At 37.2% G+C, this 13,391-nt stretch overlaps 1 protein-coding gene across 1 annotated transcript in view; it reads right to left on the bottom strand.

The window, feature by feature from the left end:
- Positions 1–621: 621 nt before the first annotated feature.
- pdcd10a (programmed cell death 10a) overlaps positions 622–13,391 on the bottom strand; it is a 20,707-nt gene continuing 7,937 nt past the window's right edge. The window contains exons 2-8 of the mRNA XM_016292074.1: positions 8,639–8,807; positions 7,283–7,336; positions 4,994–5,111; positions 4,270–4,396; positions 3,442–3,520; positions 2,566–2,648; positions 622–1,129 (exon numbers count right to left, since the gene is read on the bottom strand). Coding sequence (XP_016147560.1) covers positions 1,048–1,129; positions 2,566–2,648; positions 3,442–3,520; positions 4,270–4,396; positions 4,994–5,111; positions 7,283–7,336; positions 8,639–8,728 — 633 coding nt within the window. The 5' untranslated portion in view covers positions 8,729–8,807 and the 3' untranslated portion in view covers positions 622–1,047. The remainder of the gene's footprint in view (positions 1,130–2,565; positions 2,649–3,441; positions 3,521–4,269; positions 4,397–4,993; positions 5,112–7,282; positions 7,337–8,638; positions 8,808–13,391) is intronic.

The raw sequence follows: 13,391 nt of genomic DNA, 5'->3' as shown, positions 1-13,391 counted from the left end.
TTGAATAACCGTGGAAAGGAAACGTTACATAATTATCAATTTCTAACGTTTTTATACAAATTCAGTCCCATTAAACCTTTTTTTTTTTTTTTACCTACATGACACCCATGTCTGGTTCTTCCCTAAAAAGACGTGTTTATGATGTTTAATACATTTGGCTGCTTTTAGCCTTAGCCTGGAGTTAGTTCACCCTCCGCCTGTGGTGACAAGTACAGTGACAACTTGTCCAAAACTAGCAGCCGAATGGTTGCTTGGTGTTTTAACATCATGCCAGCTTCCTTGGCTTTTTTCATGGGCGAGTAACAAGTTAAAATACTATAAAACAGCAATTTAAAAACCTACATGAGACTTTTAAAGTTTACTTTAGTTTGGTTAGAACTCTAAAATAGATTCAAGTTTCAATTCAGTAAAAGACAAAACTTAATTTTTGTGCCTTTTTTTGCCCAAGCATGACCGCATTGTCAATTATGCCCCATGTGCAACCAAAGTTTAATACTTGAGGTTAGGGCTTTTACCCCAAAGTATGAGCTATAATAATAGTGATGCTTACCTTAGCATATCTTCAGGCTGAAATGGGGCCGGAAAATAAAAAAAGAAAGTAAAACCCCCAAAAAACTTGAGTTTGACATGTGCGGTGTTTATTTGAACAATTCTGTTACCAAATATCTATTAAATATACATCTCTCATTCAAGTTCAAAGCATCAGAGGAGACTGCTAAACCCCAGCATTTACAAGCAAGTCTGGACGCCCCGTGTCCCATCCCGTTAAGGCCCCCGGGCATTTGGCTTTCTGTTGGACTGACCGGACAGAACGAAAACACGTCGGAAGCGAGACAGCAATAGCGTGACTCTAAAGCTCAGGATATGAGAAACTCTGGGCGGTCACTCCAGCTCATGAAGATTAGATTTAGATGGGGTTAGAAACCATAATAGAAGCCATCCTGCCTTAAGTGTTCATAAATTACAGTCCAAAGGATTTTTTTGTGCTTTTTTTTTTTTTTACATTGTTTATATAAAGGTTATTTTAAAAAAACACTTCTATGACTCCTACGCGACAGTTTTGAAGGTCTGCAGTATCAAGTTGGTTTGGTGGATGAGCCGGTTGGCACTGGTAAACACGTTTATTGCCCTGGAACAAAGATGGAGAGGGAAGGAATATAAATTACATCTGAACACATATTAATGATGTAGACGAAATCACAAACGCTATGCAGTGAAATTCCAGGGTTCTTCAGGCAAAGACCTGGTTTAGGTTAACACTTCATTCAAAATGAGCTGAAAAATACCAAAAAGTGCTGTGTCTGGGTGAAATGCCCATTTTCCAAACGATAGAAGGACAAAAAGTACACATATTACGAGTTCATAAACCACTGTCATCATTTACTCCTCTGCTCTAAAAAGATTATAACTTTTAAAGTCATGCAATGATAATAATATACACTATTGTTTTCAAAAGTTTGTCAAGATTTTTTTTTGTGCAAAGATGCATTAAATTGATTAAAAATGTCAGTAATGACATTTATGTTACAGAAGTTCTATTTCATAAATGCTGTTCTTTCGAACTTTCTATTCATCAAAACATCAAAAAACTATGGAAGTTATTTTTTTTTTCCTTCTTGTTTTCTCGTTATAACGACTTATTTTCTCGTTATATCGACATAACGAGAGTTGTTTTCTCGTTATAACGAGAAAACAACTCTCGTTATGTCGATATAACGAGAAAATTAAGTCGTTATAACGAGAAAACAACTCTCGTTATGTCGATATAACGAGAAAATAAGTCGTTATAACGAGAAAACGAGGAGGAAAAAAAAAATAATGCATGGCCGCTTAGAACTTCCGTACAAAACAGATCAGTTTCCACAAAAATATGAAGCAGCACAACTGTTTTTAATATTGATAATAATAAATGTTTCCTGTGCAGCAAATCAGCACATTAGAATGATTTCTGAAGGATCATGTGACACTGAAGACTGGAGGAATGAAGCTGAAAATTCAGCTTTACATCACAGGAATAAATTACATTTTAAAATACATTTAAATTCAAATAACATTTTACATTATTACCGTTTTATTGTATTTTTGATCAAATAAATGCACCCTTCTTCAAAAACGTAAAAAAAAAAATCTTATAGAGCCCAAACTTTTGAATTCTATTATTTATGTTTTCAAATGCATACATGTCCACAAGGTACTCAAATTATATTTTTTACTTTAATATGCCACATTTCTCCATGGTTTTATGGAAAATAATGTCAAATGCAACAAAATAATGAATTATGTTGAAGCTGGTTGTCAATAAAAAAAGAATCATTAAAATTATTAAGCATTATTATGTTATTTAGTTCATAACAGATCATTAAAACCACAACACTGCTTATCTGAAGCCTCACCTATGGATTTGTTATTTAATTTCCCAATCAAATTCCATTTACTATGTTTCTGTTGTGCTGACAAACTTTCCACCAAGAACTTTCTATTACAAATATGAAAAAGCCTTTTTGCAAAGAAAAAATGCAAATAATAAAAGTGAAGATAATGAGGTAATTCTTAAAACTTCCATACTTTCCGTCTTTGAAGTATGTTTTCAGAGTGTCACTGAAGCTTTTTGAGTGCTTCACAAACTCTTTCTTCTGATGCTCAAGTGCCTGGAAAACACAAAGCCATTTTAATTTCTTCCTTCAGTAAGTGAGGGATAGAGATGATGTTATACAGTATACAGAGTGTGTGTGTGTGTGTGTGTGTGTGTGTGTTAGGGTTGGGCCGATAGACGATGCCGTCGTCCATCGCCGATGGCTGATAGACTTCACAATGTTGCGCCGGCATCCCCCCCCCCCCCCCCCCCCACTTTGAATGCACGATCGCTTTTTAGTTTCACTATCACTTTCTAGATTCGCGATCGCACAAACTCTGTTTATACTATGGAGCGGCAGTACTTATAACACATTTTACAAGATTATATGTTTGTCAGTGGTACTAAGGATCTGCTAATCATTCGCCATCATCCTCAGTCATCTCTCCTTACACTGTGTCACCGGACGGGACAGTTGTCGTGTCGCGCCGCATCAGCTAAAGACTGTCTACACTGGACGCGACAAAGCGAAAAATCTTTTGAAATTTGTGTCAGCATGTCATAAATAGAACGCGGCAGCAGTTTACTGTCAGGGATTTGTCGTGTCACACCACACCGCAACCAGTGTAGACAGCATCACTGATTATAATGTGTTCTATTGACTGATCTATATATAATTCATCTCTATTATAGATCAGTGGTTCTATAGTATTTTGTCACGCCGCGCCACTCGCATCTGGTGTAGACACGGTGTTAGGAATCGTTAGTTGTTTTCCCTTATAAGGATTCACGTCATCGTCCATCTCGATGTTTCACTGTAGACATCGCCCAACCCTAGTGGGTGTGTGTGTGTGTGTGGGGTCACTTACCCTTCTGTTCTGGTACTGGTATTTCTTAAAGACGTTGTTCACTGTGTCCAGTAGTTCTTTTATGGCACTGGCTATATCTCTGTGAAAACCAATAAAAAAAAAAAATCTGAAATACTGTATGAATGTCTCAGACGTTTTATGCTTTTTATTAGCCATATTTATGACCTTGAGCAGGGAAAAGTAATAGTGGTGAATACACAAGATTTTACTGTTAATGTTAACTGTTACTGTTTTCACAAACAACTAGGGTTGTCAAAACTAGTCTGTACTGAAATTTTTTTAAATATGACGATGCCAGCATTTCCCACTAGCATTTTGAGCGCTGTTGAGAGGATTCTTAAACACCTCTGATTGGCCATTGTGCTCACACGCTCAAAAGATATGTCTGTGATTGGCTACAATGATCATCATTCTTCACCGAGCGCTTACACGGATACACACGAGAGCCACATCTATCAGCGGATCCGTCAATGAGCAGATATATTAGGGATCCGCTGATATACTACATACAACTGTCAAAATTATAAAGATTTTAAAACTGTCAAAAATTACTGAGTGAAATTTCACCCCAAAAAGTTAAGAAAGAAGGGAAAAGAAATCAAAATCCTATTGCTCTTTAAAAAAAAAAAAAAAAGGCTTATTTTACTATTTTTTTATTTTGGATTTGGGGTGAAAAATTAACTAGATGTCAAGTATTGACTTCAATTATTAAAGAAACTGTCAGGGCACGTGCACATGTCAAAACTGATGTAATGAAAGGCAAACCATGACGCAAAGGGGAAAAATAAAGGTAAGTGAAATTTTTTGTGGGCATAAAAACGCTCTCACTTGATTGTCTGCAGGAAACGGACTCGGTCGTTGATTTCGTCAGGGATTTTGCTGAGGATCTGTTTCAGAGCGCGAGCTCTTTCATTCAGGTCCTGGAACTCCCGCTCAGGCCTGTCAATCATGTACTCTGCACACAAAGAACACGCCACACAGGAAACACTCAACAACAGATGACTTGCCTCTAATAGCCTGCCATTAACATGCTATGCACTTAAAGACATAATGGAACTTTTAACTACTTTTAATGGCCAACCATGATTGACAACCATCAGAGAAACCGTAATGCGTTCCCCTGAACAAAAGTGAAGAAACTTCTATATAATCCTGTAAAGTACGGTAACACAGTCAGGCACCTCACAAACACAGTGTATACAAGGATAGATTACAGAAGGAAGATCAAATCGAGGATTTTCTTATGGGCTTGGATTCAATTTGGAAGTCCATTTATTATTCTTTACATTTCAAATCAACACAAATGAGCATTATCCGGAAACCCGGTGCGTGGCTGCGCATTCATTAGCAGTATAAATCTGAACATGTCAAAAACACTTGCAAAAAGCACAAAATTTAATTATGAGGGAAAATACATTCCAGTCATTACCGGGGGTTTAATTCATGAGGAACCAGCTCCCCCTAGAGGCACGAGGCCACAACGTTAACAACACTTTGCATAGCAAACCAGACTGTTCCTTTCCTCTTCGAAAACGTGGAAAATCATACACACCCTCAACATCGTCGGCAGCCATGCGTAATAAAGACTCGGTGAAGTTGATCTCCACGTTCTTCTTCTCCAGAATTTTCATGATAATATCCTGAGTCAGTCCCGGGTTCTCCTTCTCTGCCTGACATGAACAAACCCAGAGCACAAGTCAGTCCAACACAACCACAGGTGTGCTGAATTATGAAGAGGAAAACAATCAAAACTTTTCATATCTTCAAACTTTAGAGATCGCTTCATTTTATTAAATATTGACTTTTAATCAATATTCTATGTATATTACTACTATTAGGAAAAGAAAAAAGGATAATGTCAAAGTGCTTTCATGATTTGTCTTCTAACGTTATGATTTATATGACTGTTACACAACAATATTACAAATCCATGAATGGAAATGGGGCTGCTGAGACAGCAAAAGCAGCCCGCGCTAGAAAAACTATGATTTTCTTGCTGAAATCTCATGGTAAGTGAGATATTTCAGGAAAGACGAAGAAAAAAAACCCAGAAGACTCCTAATCAAAACTGAAACTGCACTTTTGTAGCATTCTTTTCCTCTCCTGGTTTGAAATTAACACCCGCCAACCCGCCAAATGCGGGTAAAAATCAGCTGTGGCGGGTAACGCTGTCAAATCACTAGCCAATTTGGCGGGTTACTTTTCTTAAGTTATGTTCACTCATTCATTTCTTTGGGAAGTTCATGCAAGCCAAATCTGCGCAGGTTTAGCACAAATACTGAACTTGTGATACATCATGAGATTATCGTGTATATTGCAAAAACCAAACAAAACACACCAAAGTTACAAAGTGCACGCATGCGCGACGTGATGTAGTCCGGTGATCTGTAATCTGTGCGCTTCCAAACACAGCGCTGTTTTGCGTCTCTGAGCAAAATCAACAGTTTAAATGATTTGGTTAATTCGCAATGACTCACTTAACAGTGACTTGCTGCCATCTACAGGCGGATTTAATTTCACATTTAAAGTATCTTTTAATTTTTTTAATAATTTAAATATCACTATTCAACATTTCATGTTTAAAATATCAAAACATTATTTATGCATTTGTAACTGCAGGTTAAAGCATCCCATGTCCCTCTAAGCTGCATTAACAAGTGTAAATACATCTAAATGCCACTTCATATTCAACTTCTGCAAAGATGAATTTTATTGATACTGATTTCATTTGTTTAGTATCAGCCTAAATGTACAATTGTTATAATTGCCTGATTAAACGTAAGAATTTGACTCAAAAGTTGATGCACACTTTTAGTAAAAATGGATTTATAAAGGTAAAAACGCCCATAAAAGGTAAAAATCAATCTAAACTTATTGGAAAAGCTTAATATCTAGCACTGCTGTGAACTGACCACACAGAATATAAAGAATATCAAAAACTTTAGGAGTCAGCTGTCCACGGTATCCTTAAGTTATCAGCACAATAACACACTCAGCTAAATATTGTCTAAATATCTTTATCAATAAAATCCCAGAAAATATTGAGATTTTTTTTTTTGTCAATATCGCACACCCTTAGTACCGACACAAAATGATTTGCAACAGTCGCTTTGTCATGTAGACAGCCTCAAGCTGTTGGTTTATTTCTGGGGTTTTTTGGCCGGTAAAAGTTATGAATGGCCGGTAACTTAATTTAGTAGCCAAATTGGCTGGTGAGTAAAAAAGTTAATTTCAATCCCTGCCTGTGATCCATTTATAATGTTAATCAAGGTTTTCACGGTGAACCAAAAACTGTTACTCCTGACTAACTTTCTCTGGTCTTTATAATAAAATTTTGTTACAGTGTGTTTAAAATGTTATCTTTATATGCAAATGGCCTCTGCTATGATCAGGTGCATCGGAATAGGCAAAGTTGCTGACTATGACATGTAAAATTGGCTGTAATATGCAAATGCTTTGAAAATATGTCAATAAAATGACAATTTCCAAATGACCCTCCTTTTGCGGTTTAGATTCCACCTTTAGAACTCTTCTTCCAAGAGATCAAGGAAAATAGAAACTACTGCCTAAATAGCTATTTGACCTCTGACTAACAGAAAAGGAATATCAGCAGAAAAGGAAAGTCGTTTTAGAGGTGGAGCAGTTACTACAGTATGAAAAAAGATTATACATATTCTTTCTCTGGAATAACAAGCACTGATGAATCCAGGAACAAGTAAATGGGATCCATTTTGATTTCTACTTGATGTAGATGAAATTATTTTGATTTTCTGACACATTAAAAAAAATAGAAATCAAGCTGAAGAAACGATACTGACTGAATCACGTCATGTTTACTCACCTTTATGAAAGCTGCTCTCAGAGTCTGTGCCGCAGACAGATTTACTCTCTCCAGCTGTAAGACACAAAAGCCATTTTAATTTACTGCAAGATGAAGCGGGCTGTTTGCTTTTAGTGTTGCACACATTACACACAGTCATTATCACCACATTAAAATGGAAATATAGTTGGTTGTAGGTGAAGATTATGCTTTTGGATTCAACAAAAATTAATCCACAGAAAAATATGTAGGCTGTGTGATAACTCTGCTCATACGTATGAAGATGAAATGTTACAATGATTTCTATTTTAAAATAAAATGTTTCTTGTTAGAATGATTTCTGAAGGATCATGTGACACTGAAGACTGGAGTAATGCTGCTGAAAATTCAGCTTTACATCACAAGAATAAATGACATTTGAAAATATATTACAACGGAAAATGGTTATTTCAAATTGTAATAATATTTCTCAATATTACTGTTTTTACTGCATTTTTAATCAAATAAATGCAACCTTGGTGAGCATAAAAGACTTCTTGAAAAAAACATAAAAAGAAAACTTACCAACTCTACATTTTTGAACGGTTGTGTAACAATCTAGTGCATATCTTAGAATTTGGACACAAAAAAAAAAAAAACTATACAGTATAAACCTAAAAGTGATACTACAAAATGTTACTAAAGTTACAAACAAAGCAGCTAAATACATTGAAATACATTAATTTTGTAGGCCTAACTATCTCAGTCAGTTGAATTTTATTATACATTTACACTCATTACAATAAAGATTAAACAGCATATTTTATATTAACAAACAGTGAAAAACAGCTGTGTGTAATATTTAATATTTAACTTAAAACAATTATTTAGCTACAAAAAAATGACAAAATGTCACACAGGAGCATTGCAGAACACTACTTAGAATATTTTTTAACCTCTCAATAAATTAAAAGAACCGTACCAATGAAACTAACTGCTAAATTAAATGCTGATTATATATATATATATATATATTTTTATGTATAGGCTATATATATATATATATATATATATATATAAAATGCCCCCCCCCCCCCATTTTTACAAGGCCAAGCTAGCTTCAAGTTCCTTCTTTTAGTTTTTTACTTTCCAATGCTGATACAATCCTCATATCATTGTGAAGCTAAATGATAACTTCAGTTATCCTATTATCGTTCAGTCTGTTAAAAAAATGCTAAAACCACCAGAACTAGTCTTCTCAGTATAACAACCGAGACCAGTGCGACAGTGTGTGTAGTCCTTCCTGAGCATATGGGTGTGAATCATTTGCATCTGAACTTCAGTTTGTGTCAACACAACCATTACTGAACTCTTCTACCGGGGACTGACCCCCCGTACCTCATTGAAGACAGGGTACATCACGGCGTAGAGCGTCATGGATACCATCGAGGTCGCGTCTGCTTCATTCTTCATCTCTTCCATTGTCATCCTCGTCAGGGCGCGGGAAGGGATGGGGGGAGCGTCATTCACTCCTGGGGGCTCGCGATGAGGGAGGCCCAGACAATCGCTGAAAGAAAACCCAATGAGGAAGAGATTATAAAAGGGTAGCGGGATTTCATTTCACAGGTAAGGAAATGACATTTTCAACCTGCGTTCAAAAGGTAGACGTGATAGCCATGGGACAGCGCCAAGTTTTCGGTGAGATTTAGACTAAACTAGACTTCAAGACTAAAGGAATGAGACACGTGGCCAGTGCAAGAAAAATAAAGGCTGTTTCCGAGACGGTGAGCCCATGCCTTATAGTTCGATTTTAAATTAGCTTTATCGAGTTGTACGGACCAAAGACAATAATGATTGTAAGGAAAATCTTAAGTAGACATAACTAAATATAAAAACAGCAAATAAAAGCCCATTCACACACAGAACGGTAGGGCTGGGACAATAAATCAATGCAACGCGAATGAAGAAATTATTCTGCATCGATTCTGAGATTTTCCGAAGGCATCGCGATTCTCTCTTGAATCGATTCTGAGCTTAGTTTTTAACAGCAGATGGCACTGCGTACTTTAGAAATAGCCGAATTCTGCTTGCTTCCAGTTCCTTACACACGCACCATTTAAATAATCTTTCATAAAGTTTGAAGTTGGCTGTGTTTACATTAATCTCGCATCATAAAAGCCGATGTGCAAGTACATTTAACCACTTACATTACTCAGCCAAATGCACAAGCGCTCTTCTTTGTGAGCATTTGAATGTGCGGTTAAAAACTAGCCTAGAGTGCCATCTGCTGTTGAAAACTAAGCTCAGAATCGATTTGAGAGTGAATCATGATGCATTCCGAAAATCTCAGAATCGTTCCACGAATCGTGATGCATCGATTTATTGTCCCAGCTAGTGTTGTCAAAAGACCCAGTACTTCGGTACCAAGTCGGTACTAAAAAAATGAAAACGTTACGGTACCAGAAGGGGTCATATGATGCGATTGTCTAAACAAATAGCACGTGCTGTCAGTGATTTCAACCACTAGAGGCCGCTCTCGCACTGTGTAATGACAGCAGACCCTTCTCAGCCGCTCCAGCAATGGACGCAACCCGGAAAACTATCGGCATGGATTTTTGTCGATAACCGATAGTTCCAGCAATCAACTATCGGTGCCGATTAATCGGCAAAACCCATACATCGGTCGACCTCTAGTTTTTAATATTCATCAGCTGGGGAAAAAAAATCAGTTTTTTTAAAAAGCCTTCCGACAATATTGTTCCTAAATTTGATTATCATTACAGCTGAAGTATAGATTTCCCAGTTCGCATAGGACTAGAACTGGGGCTGCTCGGTTATGGCAAAAATCATAATAACGATTATTTTGGTCAATATTGTAATCACGATTATTTAACACGATTATGAGTGGGCTATATGACCAAAACTTGATATGAGTGATTTATATAAGGATAGTGATATATAATAAATATATATTTTCTGTAAATAAGGTTGCTATGACACCTACATTTTAGAGACCAGAGAAATTTCACAATTCTCAATACCACAGCAGAGTATTAGGGTAACTGATATTAGTAACAAACAAACAGAAAAGTCCTCAAAATTAATGGAAATTAATTAAACTGTCAGTAATAAAAAAGCAAAGAACAAATGCAATAGAATAAAAAAATACAAATGAAACAAACTGTGCTTTAAGGTTTTTTTATGCAAGTCTTAAGTATTCAGTTAACAGAAATGAATAACCAAACGTAAAATAAAACGGCATAGTCTGGGTAAGAATGAAACTTTCTTTGTTTCTTATTAAAGCTTCAAAAGTCCTTCACTCAAGAGCAGTGTGTGATTTTGAATTTGTCAATTTACACACATATTTTCATTCTCAACTGTTTATGTTCATTTTGTATTACATGACCGACGAAGGTTTACATGAATAATCACTAAGCCGCATTGACATTTTTCATCGCAAGTTCTCTTTTGCACTTTTAAAAACATGAATAAATTTAATACACTTAAACAAATCAAGCACATCCCACTTTGCAAAAGTCACGTTACATGATTATACTGATTTGCATGTGAAATTGGGCTTTTATGGAGGAGCGAAAGCGGGCCGCTGGAAAGGGGGCGGAATGGGGCGCAATAATTGTTTTATTTAGATTATTGTATTTTCATAATTGTTGGAGGCCGAAATCGAAACCATTTTTCGATTAATTGCACAGCCCTAACTAGAACGATTATGAATCTTTATAGTTACAGTTATCTTTATAGCTTTGGTGTGAGCAGGCCTTAAGTCACCTTATTTCTTCTCAACATCCACAACAACATGCCACAGTGTTTATTCCTTCACCCAACACGTGTGAAACAATAGCGCTTGTTGTTATCTGCAGAAGGTCACAGTTCCTCTCAAGCTACAAGGAACATTACAAACCACTGAAAGTGAGGCACGCTTATCTCAATGCTGTCGATTCAGACTAATGGACAGGAGGCCGTGAGTCATTCCCACCTGATCGGAAGGCCTTCGGCCCCGTGGTGGGAGGCGGCCTTATCTGGGTGACATTCACAGGGATCTCCGTGACGTCGTCACATAGAGCAGGACTATGGTTGGAAATACCAGCACTCCTCTTATAAAACACGGTTGCCAGGTTACATATGCATTATAATGACTCACCTTTTTCCTCCTGACAAAGGCCAACCAACACCTGATTCCTGTAGTGTCTCTAGTCAGAGTCTGACCCTGGCACTGAAACGGGTAACACCCTAACGCAGGTGAATCTTGAATTAAATCCACCTATACTACATTTTTACCTTATAAATACATGAGAGATTAATTAAGCTAGAGAAAGTGAGTCAACATATTCACTGTCAAGTAAGGAAAAATTCTGCCACTTAATAAACCACAGCATTATGAAATTAAGCAGCTATGCATGACTATTAAGCCCCGTTCACACTACAAGCGACACGCAACGGCAAAGCGACACAATCCCATTCATTTCAATGGAGAGCTGGCGATTTCCGGCGACATGAGCGATAGCGGCCATTGGTGACGGGAACGGGGCGTGTCCAGCGATGCAACAAAGTTCAGAATCCTTCAACTTTATGCAAATGAACAGCGACTTTCGGGAGCGACAGCCAATAGGAAAGACGACAGTAGAGTTCATGTGATCATTCTCCTCTCACGCCATAGATAAACATGCGCAATGGAAGAAAGTAGGCTCTGTTTTTCATTCATTTTTGTTTGTATGTACGGATTTAGATTATATTTAGTCTTTTGCCTCCAAAATGTTTGTACTTAGCGTCAAGAAACCTGATTCGCTGTCAAGGCAACCAGTATTGAGAACGCCCACTAGACAAAAGTCGCTGCTAGTGTGAATGGGGATTTAGGGTTGGGTACCGTTCACATTTTAACCGGTACGGTACCTGAATTTCGGTGCCGGTACCCAACGGTATCTTTTTTCGGTACTTTACTCTCTGTGTAATTACAAAAACATTTATTTCAGTGAAAAAATAAGTCCAAAAGTCTCAATTTCAACATTTTGAACAATAGGGCCCTACAAACTTTTTCTTTCTTTCTTTTTCTTTTTTTTCCCCCACAGAAATTCTTGTTTTAATTTTTCTGAAAATCAAATGAAAATTAAACCCTTTTATTTTTTGGCAAACAAACTGAAGTTTACTGTTGAAATTAATACATTGAAGAAAAATTGTGTGAATATTCCTTTAAACCATTTTTAATAGGCTAATAATTGTATAATTTTTTTCTACAATTAAGTGATTAATCTGGTTGTAATATTTATTTTTATCATTTAATTGTTCTATTTAAATTTAATAGAAAATTTTATATTTAAAGATGTACAATATACTGTACAAAAGTAATACAGTATATTGTATTACAGTATGTTAAACCGTACTTTTATTTTGACAGGTTGCCATGAAGTTTCTGTGTGTATACAGTATGATGATGCTAGTTTTCTCAAATGAAACGGTAAAATTACATGTGATGGCGCCGCAGACGGCAGCCTCAGTGTTTGTACTGTTTTTGTTCGTTTTTCCTGTTTTTTGTTTCTCAAACACGATCAGTTTTACCAGGGATGAGCTGCTGAACATTCGGCAGAACACACCACACAATCTTCTACCGGATTTCGTTTATTCTGACGTTTTGCTGAACGTTGTAGTCGGCGGAGCTGCTGTGCTGATCAAGCGCTTCAGGACAGGGGAAGAGAGCCGGCACGCTCGTGAAGCTCAGGAACCGCGGATTCAGAACGCCGTTGCCGAGCATCCATATGGCGAATCTCCGCTCTCTACCCAACAAAACGGACAAACTTCTTCTGCTCTCCCGGACAAATAAGGATTTTTCACACTCTGCTGCTCTGTGTTTCACGGAAACCTGGCTGAATGATGCCATTCCGGACAGCGCGTTGAGTCTCCCGGGCTTTCAGCTGTTTAGAGCAGATCGCGACGCAGAATCAACGGGGAAATCACGCGGCGGCGGGACATGTTTTTACATCAACGAAAAGTGGTGTACAGATGTTACAGCGTTAAAGAAGATGTGCTGTTTTCTGATCTAGAAGCGCTTTTCATTAACTGTAAGCCGTTCTATTCACCGCGGGAGTTTCACTCGTTCATTCTCGTGAGTATTTACATCCCTCCGCAAGCACACGTGAGC

The sequence above is a fragment of the Sinocyclocheilus grahami genome, unplaced genomic scaffold (genome assembly GCF_001515645.1).
Source record: "Sinocyclocheilus grahami isolate Dianchi unplaced genomic scaffold, SAMN03320097.WGS_v1.1 scaffold14.1, whole genome shotgun sequence".
Taxonomy (NCBI): domain Eukaryota; kingdom Metazoa; phylum Chordata; class Actinopteri; order Cypriniformes; family Cyprinidae; genus Sinocyclocheilus; species Sinocyclocheilus grahami.
Note: the sequence above shows the minus strand (reverse complement) of the source record. Positions and strands in the feature narration are given on the sequence as shown.